Here is a 20,163-nt window from a genome sequence, read left to right as displayed (position 1 = left end):
GAGCCACCTTCTTAGGTGCCTGTCTCTACCTCTCAGATGGCTCAATAAATACATTTGTCCATATCAAACACACCAACCACCAAAAGTATGTCGACTGTGACAGCTGTCACATGTTCCGTGTTCAAAAGTCTTTTGCTTACATACTCGCCAGTGGACGTCTCATCTGCAGTGGACACCAGGAGCTTTAGAAATATACTGATAACCTTACCAGAAGCTTTTCTGACAGCCAATCCAGTTCGTCCATAAATAAATCTCCCATGCCATCAGCTACTCTGATACTAGTAAACCTGTTAACCAGCCACCGACAGTTCTCCTTTGATCACTCAGGCCTTGAAAAGTTCTACCAAATCCACCACCAAGACTTCAGTCATGCATTGAGATGAGGGATATCCTATCAAAAATCCTATCCACATCCCCTAAAAGTAGTGTTCTACCTCCCACCTGACCTACAGAATATCCTTGTCGATTCCTATTCCAATCCCACTCCCAGCCCTGCACTCCATGGGTAATTCTGTTGTGGGTGGCCCAGGTGCAAGACCTGTCCCATACTCCCACCTATCACCTCCTACTACAGTCCAGTCCAGGCATTTCCTACCCAGTAATACGTCAGGGTTATGTGTGATAGCTACCATGTTATACAGGGGGAGTCATATAAGATATAACATTCCTTTAAATTCATGAACAATTCCAGGTATTGAAATGATGTTTTTGCAAATGGCAGTATGCCAAGGGACAAGTGTTTTGGTATGTGATAAAATGTCTTAGCTCTTGCATTGATGAGACAAGTATGTTTTTTTGAAATAGCATGATATACTTTTTTACAGCATCTGAAACCTCTTGAATAGATTGGTACAGTGGTATAGCACTCGTTAATGTTGAGGTTGAAGTTCTTCACAAAAAAGATCTGGCAGCGTCCTCTCCAACCTTGTCTCTCCATCTCAACCTAGGTCATCCTCTTGCTCTTCTTCTTCCAGGTTCACTGCAGCGGGCTTTCCTTACAGGATCTGTCTCATCAAATCACATTACATGTCCAGCCCATCTCAGTCTACACAGCTTTATGAACTTAACATCTTCCTCCTCATAGCAGTCATAAAGTTTGAAAATACTTCTCAATAATCTCCTTTCATGTGATCTCAGTTTGTTTTCACCCTGCTTCATAATTGTTCATGTTTCTGAGCCATAAGTATGTACTGGGCATATCAGTGTTTTGTAAAGTTATCACTTATGTCTCAAAAATGGTTCAAATGGCTCTGAGCACTATGGGACTTAACTTCTGAGGTCATCAGTCCCCTAGAACTTAGAACTACTTAAACCTAACTAACCTAAGGACATCACAAATATCCATGCCCGGGGCAGGATTCGAACCTGCAACCGTAGCAGTCATGCGGTTCCAGACTGTAGCGCCTAGAACCAGTCAGCCACCCCGGCTGGCGCACTTAGTCCCTTGTGGTATAAGCTTGGATTTAAAATGTCCTAACATTCCAAAGTAGCATCAGTTGGAAGCATTTATGAGAGCAATAATTTCAGTAAACGTGGTGCCGATTGCTTCTATCTTTGAGTCCAGATAGGTGAAACATTCCACCTGCTCAAATGTCCATTATACATATACTTCGTCTTTCCTTCATTAATTCTCAGACCCATCTTCTCTGAACTCAGTTTTAGAGCTGAAAATGCACTCTGTAGATCTGCTCATTAAATCCAAGTCATCTGCATATCCCAGCATATCGTACAGACTTACAGTAGATAGTTCCTCCTATCTCAGTACCCGATCCACGTACACTTTTTTCAAGCGCCAAGTTGAAAAGTAGCCAGGAAAGCCCATCTCCTTGCCTTAGCCCAGTTCGAGTGGGAAACTGAGGTGATGGCCTTGACTGCACTCACACAGTACACTGGGGATACTTTTGGGTGACCTCTATTAAATGCACCTATTTTCCAGGCACTTGAAATTCCTGCATTGCCTCATAAAGTTTGGCCGGTTTATTGTGTCATATGCAGATTTAAAGTAAATGAAAAGATCATGCATACTAACATTGAATTTATTGGTATTTTCTACTATTTGTCCTAGAGTAAATATCTGATTTACAGTTGACTTTCCTGGTCTGAACCCGCATTGATAGCTTCCTATAATACCTTCTGCTATAGGTGAAAGCCTACTAAACCGGATATTTGATAGTACTTTATATATAATATTTAAAATTGTTATGCCTCTGCAGTTGCTGCATTCAAATAGATCTACTTTCTTACACATCCGACACACTATGCCAACATTGACTTTGTATGTAAAAAACAGTATTCCGTTTGAGTCCATGGACGTATCAAGACAATGCACTGAACAGATATTTGAATGTTGTGCAGGGGCAGTCAAATTTTGCTTCATGGCCCTCATTATCATAAGAGTCCATCATCAAGGGGTTCAAGAAATGGTGCATATCGAATGTGCTGGATGGCAGTGAGGACGATGTACTGTGGGAAGAGAATGAAGAAAATGGTAGTAGTGAGAGTAATGAAGTGGCTACTGGTACTGTTACTGATGAGAGTAAATAAGACAAAATATGTCACCAACATATTCTATTGTATCAAATGTTAAAACAAATGATTGCGGTACCTACCTAAGTCTTACATGTAAGTAAAAATAAAGTTTTGGTAATTTTTCTCCTTTCAGTAAGTGCACGGCTTATTTTCAGGTATTTATTTTTCCCTCAAAATTTAGAGGTGTGGCTTATATATAGTGAGTGGTGCCTTATTTTTTGCGCCAATGTGGTATGTGTTTGGTAGAGTGTTCATATGACCACTTTCAGACTGTTTCTTGTCTGTTCTGCTCTTGATAACAAGTGGGAAAATTAATCACTGAAATCTTTCCATGCTAGATCTAATTTTTCTTATTTTATTATGCTGATCATTGCTCCCTATGTATGTGGAAGTCTACAAAATATTTTCACATTCAGTGGAAAAAGCATGTTATCAAAATTTTGTGATAAGTTTTTGCCTTTGATTTAATGATTTTCACCCCAAATCACTTATTATATCCTTGATGCTCTCTTCCCTGTTTCATGATAATGCAAAATCAGCTGTTCTTCTCAGCACTTTTCCAATGTCTCCAGTCAACCCTATCTGGTTAGAACAATGGATCAATATTCCAGAAGGCAACAGGCAAGGGTAAAGTAAGCAGTCTCTTCATTGTACCTTCTAAGTGTTCTGGCAATAAAATGCAATATTCGGTTCACCTTTCCCACAACATTTTCAGTGTGAGGCTTTCAATTTAAGTTGTTTGTAATTTCAATCCTTAGGTATTTAGTAGAATCGTCAATTTTTCCATTTTTAGTATGTAATCATTTAAGGACCTCTCACTTCTTATTGTTTAAGGTCAAATACCCCTTTTTGCACCATGTAGATAACTTGTGTAAATCATCTTGCTATTTGTTTTATCTCCTGAAGACTTAATGAGACAGTAAATGACAGCACCGCCTGCAAAAAATTTAGAGGGCTGCACATCTCCTAAATAGGGCATACAAACTAAAGAGCCAAAAAACTGGTACACTTGCCTAATATTGTGTAGGGCCCCCGCAAGCATGCAGAAGTGCCACAATATGATGTGGCATGGATTTGACTAATGTCTCAAGTAGTGCTGGAGGGAACTGACAACACGAATTCTGCAGGGCTGTCCGTAAACCCGTAAGAGGCATCCCAGATATGCTCAATAATGTTCATTTCTGAAGAGTCCGGTGGCCAGCGTAAGTTTCTAAACTCAGAAGAGTGTTCATGGAGCCACTCTGTAGCAATTATGGATGTGTGAGGTGTTGCACTGTCCTGCTGGAATTGCCCAAGTCTGTCAGAATGCACAATGGACATGAATGGACGCAAGTGATCAGACAGGGTGCTTGTGAATGTGTCATCTGTCAGAATCATATCTAGACATATCAGGGGTCCCATATCACTCCAACTGCACATGCCCCACACCATTACAGAGCCTCCACCATCTTGAACAGTCCCCTGCTGACATGCAGGGTAAATGTATTCCATTCACATCCATCCGCTCAATACAATTTGAAATGAGACTCGTCTGACCAGGCAACTTATTTCCACTCAACAACAGTGCAATCTCTGTGTTGACAAGCCAAGGCGAGGTGTAAAGCTTTGTCTTGTACAGTCATCAATGGTACACGAGTGGGCTTTCACCTCTGAAAGCCCATATCAATGATGTTTTGTTGAATGGTTCGCACGCTGACTCTTGGTGATGGCCCAGCATTGAAATCTGCAGCAATTTGCAGAAGGGTTGCAGTTCCATCACGTTCCACGATTCTCTTGCAGGAGTCATCGGTCCCGTTCTTGCAGGATCTTTTTCCAGCCGCAGTGATGTCAGAGATTTGATGTTTTACCGCATTCCTGATATTTTCGGTACACTCGTGAAATGGTCATATGGGAAAATTCCCACATCAACACTACCTCAGAGATGCTGTGTCCCATCGCTCGTGTGCCGACTACACCACCACGTTCAAACTCACTTAAATCTTGATAACCTGCCATTGTAGCAGCAGTAACTGATCTGACAACTGCGACAGACACTTGTCTTTTATAGGTACTGCCGACTGCAGCACCAAATTCTGCCTCTTTACATATCTCTGTATCTGAATATGCATTTCTATACCAGTTTCTTTGGCACCTCAGTGTACATCAACAACAGCACAGGGTCTACAACATTTCCTTGGACAACCCAAGATATCACTTTGCTCCCTCTAGATGACTTTCCATCAATTACTATGAACTGTGATCTGTTGAAAAGCAGTCTCACACGTTGTAACTGAAGCTCAGGTCAAACTTTTGATACACTTTCTAACATTTACAGCTAGAAGTAGTGAAATGCAGCTTAGCAACTTATATTTCTTTGGAATGTAGTTGTGAAAAGTCAGGTGCACATTTATATACAGTGGTGTAGTAAAAGTACACTTAGAACTCACTAAAATCATTTGTAAATTCAGTGCATCATTCTAAGAACAAATTGAATTGCTAATTACTAAAGGGGGATAACTTCTCAAAAACTGGAAACGCAGGTTTTGCCAGTTTCAGTTTCTTGAGACATAGATCCATCGATTGAGACTAAAAAGCGATGCCATTGCTGTCTTGCTGTGTGCAGAGAGTAGATTGAATTCATCTGTCCTCTATCATCATGTGTCTTTTATCAACTTTGACAATCATGTTGAAGTAAATACTACTGGCCATACATTTGCTCATCTAATTAGACTGTTGCATCATGCAGTTAATTCATCTGTGCATAAAACCTTCCTCCCTTCTATGGATCAATGACAGAGTTGTATGTACAAGTTACGTATTCACATGTCATCAATGTGTTCTCAGCAACGGCACGGGCTATTGACAAGAATGTATTGACAGTTGGTTCATACAATACACATTGCAGTTTGGCCACCCTTTCAATTAATTTATTAGGCCTTCAATTCTAACATTTCTGATATGAATATCATCACTAACAGTAGACAAGGGGCATATGCACTATTATCTCTCTTACAGTCTCACTGACAATGCTTGAAGCTCAGAGGCGGTCCGCTGGATTTGTTATCAATAGGTTTGATCAACACAGGAGTATTACATGGATGCTTCGTTAACTTGAGTGGGAACCCTTCAAGGGAAAACCACTTCCTTTTCACGGGAAACTATTGAGATAATTTAGAGAACCAGCATTTATCTGACTAAGGTAACAAAATTAGGCCACTAATGGAGGCATATAGCCAGTCATTTTCCCCTCACTGTTAATTGCAAGTAGAAGAGAAAAGGAATTGAATAGTAGTGGTACCAGGTACCCTCACCATGTGCTGTAAGCTGGCTTAAGGAGTCTGTAAGTGCGAAATTGTTACTGGTGAAGGATTTTGTGCATGGATCCTCCACTGAGTCCCATAAATGTTCAATGAGATGCACATCGGGAAATCTGGGTGGCCAAATCATTCACTTGAATTGTCAATAATGTTCTTCAAACCAGTCATGAAACATTGTGGCCTGGTGACATGGTACATTTTCGTCCATAACAATTCCATTGTTGTTTGGGAACATGAAGTCCACGAATTGCTGAAAATGGTCTACAAGTAGCCAGACATAACCATTTCCAGTTAATGATAGGTTCAGCTGGCTCAAGGACTCAGTCCATTCCATAAAACACAGCACACAGCACTATGGAGCAACCACCAGAGCCTTGTTGACAACTTGGGTGCATGGCTTTATGGGGTCTGTGTCCAACTCGAACCCTATCACCAGCTCTTATCTACTGAAATCAGGACTCATCTGACCTGCGCACAGTTTTCCAGTCATCTAGGGTCTAAGCAATATGAGCACAAGCCCAGGAGAGGCACTGCAGGTGATGTCGTTAGCAAAGGCAGTCACGTCAGTTGTCTGCTGCCTTAGCCCATCAGTGCCAAATTTTGTCGTACTGTCGTAAATGATACATTTGTCAAACATCCTATATTGATTTCTGTGGTTAGTTTATGGAGTGTTGCTTGTCTTTCAGGACTGACAGCTCTACACATGAAAGCTGTCAACCACTGTGTTGCCCAGGGTGAGAGATAATACCTGAAATTTGTTCTTCCTGGCACTCTCTTGATACTGTGGATCTCTGAATACTGAATCCCGAATGATTTCCAAAGTGAAATGTCCCACACGTCTAGCTCCAACTACCAATCCATGTTCAAAGTCTGTTAATTCCCATCATGAGGTCATAATCACACTGGAAACATTTTCACACGAATCACGTTACTACAAATGACAGCTCTGTCGATGCACTGCTCTTTTATACTTTGTGTATACCTGCATATGTGCCTATCACTATACCACGACTTTTGTCACCCCAGTGTAATTATCAGAATAATACTTGAAACTTGTGTTATAGAATGTCTCTTCAAACCACCTTTTCTTAAATTTCCCTGTCAAACAACAATAAACATTGCTCAATACTGGCCACAATAAATCATGAGGTTGAAAGTCTCTATAGGGAAAAAAGAACAAACTCATTGCAGCAGTTATGATTTCACGTGGAGCATGAGGTGTTTCAGGAATTTATTCCCACTGTTAAGTGCCAAGGATCTGCATCTGTATGTATTAGCATCTGCGTATGAGTTCTGCATTTGGAAGTAGTAGTCATTCACATCGTCTTGTGCATCTGCCACTGCAGTATCAGGTAGTCATGTGATCGTCCATCACTGATTAACAGCGTAGCATTGATGTGGTGTACCAGTTGGTTGTGTGGAACCAGTGCATTAAGTCAATGTAGAGATGAGACAATATAGCAGAAACGAGCTATAATGTTTGGATGTGTCCAATACCACACCATGGATGAAGTTGTCCAATTTGTTGGTTTTCAGTGTGGACTGCCCATATAAAAGAATTCTAACCGACAAGGCCTGGACATGAGTGCCACCCCCTGCCAATAGCAATAGGTTTCAAACCCAATATTAATTGCTGCTGTCAGTGAATGCCGGTACATCTCAACCACTTCCTGAGCAAACACAGAGAGTAACTGCATGAAAGTGACATTTTTGAGTCAGGTACCTCGCTAAAGGTCATTGTTGACAGCAGCACAATAAAAGCTGCATGTCTTCAGTGGACTAAACAAAACAGAAACTGGACAGTAACTGATAGGAGGCATGTAATGTGGTCCAAAAAGTCACGATTTTTCCTCCTTTCAAATGATACAAGGTGCTGAGTGCACTGGTAGTCCAATGTGGAATTTAAGTTGTAGCATGTGGAAGGTGTACTTTTGGCTGGAGAGGGTTCTGAGATGTTTAGGGTATGTTTTCCATTCCACGACTTGAGGCTACTCATTTTGGTACCAGGAACATGAACCACCAGGATGTTTATTTCAACATTCCCTGTGGCGCAGTGTTGCCCTTTCTTTTACATTTTGATGATGGCTATACTGTGGACATACATACTGTTCAAGATGAGGACAGCTGTGTTCACTGTGTTACACACACAGTTCCTAGTTTGATGAGCACTCTGGCACTATACTGCATGTCAGTGGGCCCACTGAATTACACAGTCTTAATCTCATAGAGTATGTCTGGTATTATTTGGAACAGCAAATGAAATGCAGCATTCAACATTCCTACAGTCTGACAGTTCTATGGAATCTAATAACAAAAGAGTGATTTCAACTAGATGCAGAATTTCTGAAGACACTCTTCCTCATCAAATGAGACTATTATTGAGGATAGTGGTTTTGTTACATGGTATTAGTATACGTCTCCTGGGGTTGATAAATTTTTATTCAGGTGTGGTTATAAATCCTACAGCACTTCCCAGTGGGGGAAAATTCCTGAAGTATACTATCTGATCAAAAGTATCTGGACACATTTTAGCGGACATTAACATGAGGTGAGTGCATCCTTTCCCTTTATCATGACAAACTTTGCTGTGCATACTTTCAATGAGGTGTCTGTGCGTGGAGGGACGGCAGCCTGTTCCTGAAGATCTACATTCTAACTCACCCCAAGGGTTAGGTTGGAGTAAGAGCAGGTCAGTCCATTTCCACAACGCTATTTTTCACAAACTACTGCCTCACAGGCGCTGCTTTGACAAGGCACATACACAAACACTCATCTCGGAACTTCTCCTCTACTGTACACAGAATTCAGTGTTGTAAAATTTGTTCATATCCTCCTGTATTAAGTGTTTTATTAAGCAAAATAAGGGGATCACACCCTAGCCGTGACACACACTCGCACTGTTAACACCACTTCCTCTGTACTTCACTGTTGGCACTACGCAGAATGGCATGTAATACTCTCCAGGCATGTGGCGAACCCGAAACCTTACACTGGAATGCCACATGAATCATCACTCCAAATCACTCATTTCCAGTCATCCTATGTGTAGTGCCAACACTCTTTATACCACTTTGAGCATAATGTAGCACTGAATATAGAAATATGTGACTTACTAAGTGCTGCTCGACCACTGTTCCCCATTCTTTTTAACTTCCAATGCACAGTCATTATGTTAAATGCACGGATAGTAACACCGATGGGAACACAAGAGTGATTCCTTCTGCTAATTTAATGCTACTTCTTTACAACCACCCTCCACTGTGCTGGATGTTCCTTGTCTGTCAGTACATGAGGTATGTCTGGTCTTGGTTTAACTGTGGTTGTTCCTTCTTTTTGCCACTTACTGAAATCTGATGAATTTGTTACTCAAGAGACACCCAATGACTAGTCGTCCATATGTGAAGTCACTGAGCTCTCCTAACCAACCCAATCTGCTGTTACTGCTTCTCTACTGACTACACAATATTACCTGCCTCCTTTTATACTGTCGGATCTACCACTTGTGGTCAATTCCTCATTACATAGAGATGTCTTCATACTTCTGATCAAATAGTGTAAGTCATTCCCTCATGAAAAAAAGGTTTTAAAATCTACAAAAATTGCTTTTGTTGCTGCTAATCACTACCAGCATCTCCTTCGTAAGGTGTTTATGACATAACACTGCCATATGAATCAGCAGATAAGTATTCAAGTTTGAATTCCACAGACTCCTATCATAACTTTAATTGCTGGAAATGTACTTTGAACATGTGAAAATATCATGCAGCTATAATCCTCGAGTCTGTCTTCAGATGACTATTTTATTAGATAATCTAATACACTATATACTTTCAAATGGTTCAACTATCATTCTTTGCATGCTGGTTCAGTGAATACTGGCAGGAAACGGGAAGGGAGGAGATGAAAAGGCGACAAAGGAAGTTCAAGCAGACTATAACAGTAAATAACTTGCAGAGATCTGAATAGGGCAAAATTTTAAGCCATGTAATTTACAAAGTTTTTAAGGATCATATTCAGAAAAGATTATGGAAGCAAATATATGAAATAAATTCCAAATTAGCCGCCTTGTATGGATGAATCCAAAATTTATTTCTGTTCCCTCACCTGCCAATAAAAACAACAAACTATGTGGCAAGGTACACACCTGGCTGAAAATGACTTACAAGTCTGTGGCACCCTCTGTTGGTATTTCTGGAATTCAATATGGTGTTGGCCCACCCTTAGCCTTGATGACAGCTTCCACTCTCGCAGGCATACGTTCAATCAGGTGCTGGAACGTTTCTTGGGAAATGGCAGCCCATTCTTCACGGCGTGCTGCACTGAGGATAGGTATCGATGTCGGTCGGTGAGATCTGGCACAAAGTCGACATTACAGAACACCCCTAAGGTGTTCCATAGGATTCAGATCAGGATTCTGTGCAGGTCAGTCCATTACAGGGATGTTACTGTCATGTAATCACTCCACCACAGGCCATGCATTATGAACAGGTGCTCGATTGCGTTGAAAGATGCAATCACCATCCCCAAGTTGCTCTTCAACAGTGGGAAGTAAGAAAATGCTTAAATCTTCAATGAAGGCCTGTGCTCTGACAGTGCCACGCAAAACAAGGTGAACAACAAAGTGGTGCAAGCCCCCTCCATGTAAAACATGACCACACCATAACACCACCGCCTCTGAATTTTACTGTTGGCGCTACACATACCGGCAGCTGACGTTCACCAGGCATTCATCATACCCACACCCTGCCATAGGATCGCCACATTGTGTACCGTAATTTGTCACTCCAAACAACGTTTTTCCATAGTTCAATCGTCCAATGTTTACGCTCCTTACACCAAGCGAGGCATTATTTGGCATTTACCGACATTGGCTTATAAGCAGCTGCTCGATCATGAAATCCTAGTTTTCTCACCTCCCGCCTAACTGTCATAGTACTTGCAGTGGATCCTGACACAGTTTGGAATTCCTGTTTGATGATCTGGACAGGTTGTCTGCCTATCACCCATTACTACCCTCTTCAACTGTTGGCAGCCTCTCAGTCAACAGATGAGGTCGGCCTGTACGCTTTTGTGCTGTATGTGTCCCTTCACGTTTCCACTTCACTATCACATCAGGAACAATGAACCTAGGGATGTTTATTAGGAGTGTGGAAATCTCGCATACAGACGTATGATACAAGTGACACCCAATCACCTGACCATGTTTGAAGTCCGTGAGTTCAGCAGAGCACCCCATTCTGCTCTCTCACTCTGTCTAATGACTACTGAGGTTGCTGATATGGAGTATCTGGCAGCAAAATGCACCTAATATGAAAAACATTCCTTTTTGGGGGTGTCAGGATACTTTTGATTGCATAGTGTAATTTTAACTATGAAGTTTCATTATGGGTGTTTCAATTTTAAAAAAAGAAAGCTAAATAAATGGAGTTCTTTGTGTTTCTGAGTAGAATGTGAAAAACGAGATCTGCATTCCTGTTCAGAACTGTGTATCCTGAATGAAAAATAAACTGAACTAGAGTATTTCAGCTGAGTAGCATTTACACGTCCCTTAACTGATCAAGTGCAGTTAAAAACAGTGCCATTCTAGTAAAACACTGGTGCAGGAATACACAGAGAAACCATAACACAACTGAAAATGTTATGTCAATGACAAACAAAATGACAAGCTTATGAACTGCAATTTATGGAAAGGAAAATGCTCTGAAGGATTCATGAAGGGTACAAATGAATTTTGATTCTACTTCTTGTTTATATTTATAATCATTGTACAAACATCCATACAGCAATACACATTGACAAAGGAACACACTTTTACCTGTACAAAATGCATGCATCAACATACAAAGTAAAGAAACCATAATGAAGTAATCTGGCATTCGTACAGAGAAATATATATATAATATATATAATCTTCATATATAAAACAGAATTTCCTTGCGAAAATTACTTCACAGTTATAAAGTGTAAACATGAGAAATACAAAATCAAGACTATTTTTCCATCTTCATCCTTACGATCAGACATACAGAGTTCTCTCTCGAATCTCCAAAAAATTTTCAAATTCAAAATTTCATTCTAAAATATTGAGCCATGATACTGGTACTATACTAACAGTTACCTATGTGAAGTTTCACTGGTTTGAAATCTAGGAACAAAAAAATCTGTACCTAGAATATAATGCTAGTGTAAAAATAGTACATATATATATATATATTAAAAAAAAATCCACTGACAGGATTACAAGACAGCTGGTACAATTTGCACTACTGCTGACGTTAAATGAAAAATAAATAATATATAACATAAAGAACCAAAGTAGCATCAACAGATCACAGAGTATTCAAGTAATCTCACAATGTTTTTTCTGATTTATTTTGCACAAACACACTTTCCAAAGTTGCTATTCACTGCCATATAAAAGTATCATACACAGTCTGTTTTAAATTAAGACAGTACACAATCGATTTTCTTTGCTTTGTTAATGAGCGCCAAGTGGGAAATGTTTTCATACAAAACCTATTTACATTACAAAAGAAATTTTAAAAAGTATGCAAGAAATGGCATGAGCAAATACTAAACCTGCAATATTAGGCAGATTCTGAATTTTTCAGTACATGATTTCCAGTTCGTTGTTTTGAAAAACATTTTTGGCTCATTTAAAGAAACTATGAATTCATTTAAAAAAAGGATGAATTAGTCACTACACAATAACAGTGGGAATATTTGTATGTGCACAGTAAGAAAAGTTATTTTTAAAATCTTTGGGTTTATAAAAACTCTTTGCAAGATGTTACATCCCAATTCTCAACTCTATTCAATTTAACTATACATTACATAGACTAGCATAAACAATGCAAATTATGCAAATAATCAGAAAATGTAAGCAGTAATTGTACTTAGCATAAAATAATAGTCCTTTAAGTTCAAATACTGCTTATTTCTGAATTCCATTCTTCAGTAACATTATAGGGGAGAAAGTTATCACTGCAGCCCCGGAAGAAAATACTCCTTGGAAACAAATAGCACATTATGGTCCCTGTCCTAATTTCTTGCTTGCATTTTTTGTTAGACAAACAACACTCATTCAATACTGCATAAAATTATATTTGAGCACGTGCTATTCATATCTGTCAAGCATCTAATCCAATGTACAACGTTATCACAGGTAAAAGGGGGGAGGGGGAGCAAATACAACAGAACTCAAACCAAGATCAATTGTAGATATTTTTTGTTAATTTGCATTTACCTAGAGCAGCTTCATAAATAACAGCTATTGTTTAATGGTATTCAGACTGAAGTTGTGCTCAAGCCTTCAAATTTAATACATGCAGTAAATTCCACACAATACAATGAAGCATACACACAGCACACATACATACCTCTCTGGATGATGCATGCTGTAAAACAATGTATCAGCAAATACTGTATGAAAAATAGTCTATAGTTTCATATTTTTTTGGTAAAACCTGAATATATGACTCAAAAGTGGATATTTTTCTCAACACTTACCAGACTTCGGCTCTCAGCACAAACATTTTACCATCTTAACACATATTTCCTGCTTTAATAACCTTCTGATTACATTCCTCAACAGGAAACTATAACCTGATCTTCACTTCTTACAATGAATATTCACGACTGAGGAAAAAACCACTGAGTCTCACACACATCACAGAAAATTCCACAAGTACAATAAGTACGCATAATGCCTAAAAAAAAAGACACACACATTCACCTAGATGAACACGGATGACTCTATTTTATATCTCAGAAGAGATCAGATGAGGTGTGCTCATTCCTACACACACACGTGAAACACATCAATGATCTTCTACGGTAGGTGCAGTTACCATAAACTAAATCAGTCTTTATCATACATTTAATGGACCTATCTTTGCACAGCATTTATCACATCTTTCACAGTATTCTGTACTTCAGTGAAAAGCCGCGTATTATCAGCTGAGTTTCTAACACTGGCTGAGCGTAACTGTTGAGCCTGAGTTTCCAGTCTAGTAAGTAATTCACGGAAGTGAAACCGTGTGTGAGGTGGTACCCTATCAGCATAACCTACACATGAAGAATGGAACAAACCAACTTTGTCTGACAGTTGCAGCCAGCTGCCTGTCGATACATTTGGAGATGACCTTAACACAGATAAACTCGTTTCTAAGGCTTGTGAAATCTCGAGAACACTTTCCCGCTCGTCTTTAGCGTCCTTTTCACTTTCCAGTTTCCCACATGTCTCGTCTTCTGTTTTGCTATCACTACTACTGCTTTTTGGTATGACAGAAGGTTTTGACATGGAAGGTGTTGCATAAATAGCTGCTGAGCTTGTAGGAAGTTTGGAAGAAAATATAACTGGCTTGGCAGCTTTTACTAATGGTTTAGTAGGAACTGCAGGTTTTTCATCACTTGTTGTAGGGGGCCACACTCTTCTTTCACCTACAGATACCTTGTTAATCCTGCTTGGTGCATCTTCTGGAGAACTATGATCTTTGTTATTTTCTTCACTCCTAGACCTATCATCATCATCACACGGTGTATCACGACACGTTCGAGAAGGAACTTCAGGCTTGACTGCTGTCTTTAATGTTAATTTTGGACTCACTTGGCCAGGGGCACACTCGGATGTTGATTCTTTATTTTCCCACAGTTTTTTTAAACTACTTATGCTACCTGTACTACGTCGTTTGTCCTCTGTTTCGTCTACTTTCAATGATCCTCCATCTAGACTATGGGCGCTCACTGTACTGTCCCTCTTTTTTGCATCGTCCTCATGATAGTCACCATCTAAATGTACACTATTTCGACGCTTCTCATCCTCTTGTCCCTGCTCCTCTTCTGCTTTTTCATTTTCTGATTTCTTTGAAACCTTTTCAGATAATTTATCTCCAGTGTTATCTACCTTACGTAAACGAGATTTAAAGTCTATGATGGAAACAGAATGGTCCTCATTCTCCTCCTTTGCACCCACTCTCTTAGGAGCAGCTTCAATTTTCTTCAGCTGAGCTTTAAACCCACCTAAGTTACTACCTACTGGTTCCTGGTTAGAGCTCGTCTGCTGATCATACAATTTTGAACTGTCTGATCCTCGACTGAACTTACGCAGATTCGATTTTATATCAACTGGAGAACCAGATGCTTTTCCTCCTAAATCAGGAGAAGTTTTATTAAAGTTAATATCAGAAGCTGATTCTTGTCGGCTGTTTTCTTGCAGCAGAGTTTCATTAAGTTCTGAAACCATTTGTGCTGATGGGTCAATTAATGCAGACGGTTGATCACCATGTGGAGATTCTTTTGACCCATTCCGTCCAAAGCCTCTATCAGCTCTCTCTTTAATCTCTGCCATCAATTTAAGTTCCAACAGGTCTTTCACATCTGATGGTACACTTTTTGCAGGTTTGCTACAAGAAGGTCTCCTCTCTGTTTCATCATTCTCGTTTGGGGAGCACATTTCTTCGTCTGGATGATGGCAATCAGGTTCACTGAAGTTAGGAAAATCCTTATTCTGGGTTGGGGAGGAACAAGTTTCAGAAGGAAGTGCTGGAGGTGAATACAGTGCAGGTGCATCACTACCAGGGGAGAGAGGACTTTTTGTTTCAAGACTTGGAGATGTTAAACTTCTGCTGGATCTCGGTGGACTTGGAGGGCGATCTCGAGGTCGTCCTTTCGAACTTCGGCGACCACTCTGCGTCAACTGACAGGAATCTTCCCTTTCTCTTCCTGACTTAACACTGCTGCAGGAGTCAGTAGATGGTTCACGGTGCCTCAGGCTCACACCAAATCTAGAACTTGCCTCCTCTACAGATGGTTCAGTGTTTCGAACATCGCTGGTTTGCGTGGTATGAGGGCTATCCCGCTCTTGATCACTATGATCCAGTGGAAAAATGGGTTCTACAACTGGATAGTTCCGTTCAGCCTCATTTGATGAGGCCCAATGAGGAGAAGGTTGGTCTAAACTGGAACTGTGACCTAACTTCCGCAAACTACGAGGTGAAGAAAGTCCTGATGGCTTGCCAGAAGCAGCACCAGAGCGGAGTCGTCGTCTTTCTGGGCTGGGGGAAGCAGCAGTCAAAGGTGGAGGTGGTTCTGGGGTCATTGGGGTTTCACTAACACAGTCAAACTCTTCTGGGGGAGGGGGTAGATCTGAAGGTGGTGGTGGAAACTCCAAATCAGCCAATGAAGGCTGAAGTACTCTTGAAGGACTGCCCCCACGGAAAGTTGAGGTGTTTGGTGCACGGAATGTACGCATCTCCGGCCCATGATTACGAGTATTTCCAGCTGTGCGAGGTCGTTGTAATTTGCTTGCAGTTGGTGAAGAAGGTGGATGGTGATGCTGATGGAAGCCTCCAACAGTTCCTCCAGACGAGTTGCTACGTATCATCTGAGGCTGGGTACGTATGTTAGTTCTTGGTGACACTGAACGATGGGGAGTAGGAAGATCATTCATAGATTGCTGCTCTACCATTTCTTCTCCTTGGTCCATTTCATCAGCATCTGTTCCTCCTGCTAGACCACTCTGCCGCAATGACTCCAGGTATGCTCCAATGCGGGCTCCTTTGGGTAGTGTGCCATATCGATTTATGGCTCGTGTTACATTTTTCACCTCAAGAGCTACAACTTGCACGACCTGAAAAAGGAAAGTTTTTGAAACTCAACTCTCAAAGCATTAAGAAAATATTGCATATTATTTGTACCATAAAGCTAACCACTTAAATAATTCTTGTAGATCCTTTCATGAAACTTATAAATAAATTTAAAAACACTCCAGGTTCTCTGCCTGACATTGTGTGTGTTGCTCTTTCTGAACTGATCTGCCAAGTGTGTAAATAGATTTATTATGAGAGTTACACAGTTTTACTGCAGCAATAATTATAGTGGTTTTAATATAGATTATCTTATTGCAAACGCAAAAAAAAAAAAAAAATGGTTCAAATGGCTCTGAGCACTATGGGACTTAACAGCTGTGGCATCAGTCCCCTAGAACTTAGAACTACTTAAACCTAACTAACCTAAGGTCATCACACACATCCATGCCCGAGGCAGGATTCGAACCTGCGACCGTCGCAGTCGCGCGGTTCCGGACAGCGCACCTAGAACCGCGAGACCACCGCGGCCGGCTGCAAATGCATATACAGCCATTCTTTACCTGACTATCTAAAAGCCATGAAGAGACTAAGTCTATATACACTAACTGGCAAAAAATCTTGTATTCCCTATGTCATTTTGTCCAAGGACCCATTAACAAACATGAGAGATTTCCTTTTGCTATTATTATAACGTTTAACTTTAAGGGCAGGTTCTGATAAACGAAACAATAATTTCTGGTACAGAGAATGCAGAATGAGTTCTGATACATAGAAGGCTAAATCTGCTACCATCCTTTCTCAAAAATGGTAAACAGTTTGTGTCAACCCATAGATATGCACTAGATATGCACGTGATTCAACTGAAAGCTTTGAGTATATTATCATCAATGGAAAATCTAGGGGACCATATGAAAAAGATAAGATTTGCTACTCACCATACAGAGCAGACGTTGAGTTATTGACAGACACAACAAAAAGACTGCTATACATCTGAGCAAGACCTCCTTCAGAATTGGAAAACACACACACACACACACACACACACACACACACACACGACCATTGTCTCTGGCCATTGAGGCCAGGCTGAGTACACCAACTGCACCTGATGGAACAAGCAATCTGTAGGTGGAGTTGGGAGGAGGAAGTGAGGAGGAGGCTGGGTCAGGGACAGGGAGCAATAAAAGGGTAGGGGTGGACGAGGGTGTACTGCTGCTTGTGGGGGCATGCACGACATTGTGGGGACAGGATAGGGCTGCCAGGTGCAGTTGGGGGATTTGAGGTAGAGGGGAGGGGCAAGGGGAGCAGAAAAGGAGAGTACTATAGGAGGATAAAACAGACTGGTTGGTGTGCTGGTGGAACAGAAGGCTACGTAGTGCTCGAATAATGGGATCACAGTAGGGGATAAGTGGGTGAAAGGACAGGGACCAATGAAGGTTGGGGCCAGGGTTCTTGTAGAAACATAGGATATATAGGAGAGAGATTTCCCACCTGCATTATATGACTACCTCTTGTCGTGTCCTGAAATGATGACTATCCTATCTGCTACCTTTCCCACTCCTCCCACAGTAGTATTCCACCACCCATCAAATCTACACAATAACCTTGTCCATCCCCACTCCAACCCCTTGCCCCCCTGACTTGTATCTTTGCAATAGATCTAGATGCAGGATCTGTCTCATATGTCCTCCCACTACCACCTACTCCAGTCTGGTCACAGGCCTCTCCTATCTCATCGGAGGCAGGGCTACCTGTGAAAGCAGTCCTGTGATTTACAAACTACGCTACAACCACTGTGCTGATTTCTACATGGGCAAGACATTTAACAAGCTGTCTGTCAGCAATGTGCTTCACTTCAATGCCTCTTTCAAGGCCTGCCTGGATCCTTCTTGCCAACACCAGCTTTCCTGAATTGTGCAGGTGGGAACTCACCTTGCAGTATATGCCACATACCTGCCTGTAACCCCCACTCACCAGCCTTCGCCCACCTATCCCTTTTCCTATCTCCACACTTCAGCACTATAGAGTCTTCTATTTCAGCAACCCCCCCCCCCCCAAAGTCTTTTTCCCCTCCTCTTCCTTTCTGCTCCCCTCCTCACCTCCTCCCTCCCTCCTCAAACCTCCGAACTGTAACTGGCAGCCATGCCCCATCCCCACCACGTAACTGCAAGCCCCCACAAGCAGCACTACACCCTCCCCCACCTTAACCCTAGCTTGCTATACTTTCCCCTCCCCAACCCAACCTCTTTCTGATCTCCACCACCCAAAGACTGCTTGTCACATTAGGCACAGTTGATATACACAGTTCAGCCACAATGACCAGGGACAGAGATCATGTGAGGAAGTTGTGCTTGTGTGAATGTCTGACCGGAATCTTAAAATGTATAGGACTCTTTTTCTTGTGCCCGGCTGGAACTCAACAAAAATAGGTAAATAGGTCTATAAACTTTACATGCAATACCCTACAGCAGAACATATTTTGTAACACAATTTCCAGCGGTTGCTGTCTGCTTTACTACATATGATATCTGAATTCTTGCCATCAAAAAACTTTGTAGATGGTAGCTAAGCACATAATGTGGAGTGAATTTCCATCAGCCACAACTTAGGAATGATTCCTGTCACTGTCATCTATCTCCCGTTCACTATCCCTCATACTTCTCAAGTAGTCTGTAATACATAACATAATCGTTACCAGCAGTAACTTATTGTAACTGATCAAAGCATGAGTATTCTGCCAAGATGAGAATTTGACAATCTGGTACAATGGATCAGACACTTTGAATGCCACAAGTGCAACACTTTTTTTTTCTTTCTTGATGTGAGGACCCTACCGACTGTTCTGCTTCCTGTATCTCAAATCGATCAGTTGTTCATTTTCACGATCACCTTAGTGCATTTACCTCTCTGGCATAAACTCTCTCACTCCTTGAAGTCACATTAGTGCATTTACCTCTCTGGCATAAACTCTCTCACTCCTTGAAGTCACATTTCTCTTGAACAACGAGTTGTTCTGCATCTTTCTGGACATTACTCCAATACCTTTTCATGACAAGTTTATTTCTCTATTTTCCTACCATAATGATTCCAAAAGAGTTGCCAATTCTTGTAACCTAGTAATCAAAACTTGTCCTGCTATCTCCATTTCTGATATGCTACAGGCATATGCTACAAGGTCCTACAAGCATTTCACTGATGACACATTTCCTGGGCTTTTATCACATTTTCAGTGCTATCTATATTGCGACAACATTCTAAATATATTTTTGTGTTCTTCCTTACCATGGATGACTGTAATATAAACACATTTGCAACTCATTGTTAGCCACTGCAAGTCTTGAAATAAGTAGTTGAACATGCTTCTTGGCAATTGAATATTAACGCTTTCATGACTGGGCAAAGGGGATGTAGTGCAATTGACTGATAGTGTGCTTTTACATAGTTTTTCTGAATTTTGTGCAGCAGGCTCTACTGCACGTGACTTACATCAGTTTATTGCATTTGAAAGAAGGGTCTATTTTCTGTGAAATACTGCAAAGAAACAGACTTGTTTCAGTTATTTTGAAATGAAAATGGATTGTTTTGCAAAAGCAGCAATCTTTTTAAATCTTTCATTTTCTAAATTGAGATAGAATTCCAAGTCACTAGTACTGAAAATAAAACCTTTTAAAGGGTACATTTTTACTGAAAATTAATCGGTTGCATTTTGAAAACTTAAGTCATGTGTCACATTCTTCACAATAGTACCA

At 40.8% G+C, this 20,163-nt stretch overlaps 1 protein-coding gene across 12 annotated transcripts in view; it reads right to left on the bottom strand.

Moving 5' to 3' along the window:
* Positions 1-11,554: 11,554 nt before the first annotated feature.
* Positions 11,555-20,163, bottom strand: part of LOC126266607 (tyrosine-protein kinase Abl) — a 428,403-nt gene continuing 419,794 nt past the window's right edge. For all 12 annotated transcript variants that reach the window (XM_049970945.1, XM_049970933.1, XM_049970934.1 and 9 more), the window contains one exon: positions 11,555-16,455. In XM_049970945.1, the coding sequence (XP_049826902.1) occupies positions 13,714-16,455 (2,742 nt within the window). In that variant the 3' untranslated portion in view covers positions 11,555-13,713. The remainder of the gene's footprint in view (positions 16,456-20,163) is intronic.

Source organism: Schistocerca gregaria, chromosome 4 (assembly GCF_023897955.1).
Source record: "Schistocerca gregaria isolate iqSchGreg1 chromosome 4, iqSchGreg1.2, whole genome shotgun sequence".
Lineage (NCBI taxonomy): Eukaryota > Metazoa > Arthropoda > Insecta > Orthoptera > Acrididae > Schistocerca > Schistocerca gregaria.
Note: the sequence above shows the minus strand (reverse complement) of the source record. Positions and strands in the feature narration are given on the sequence as shown.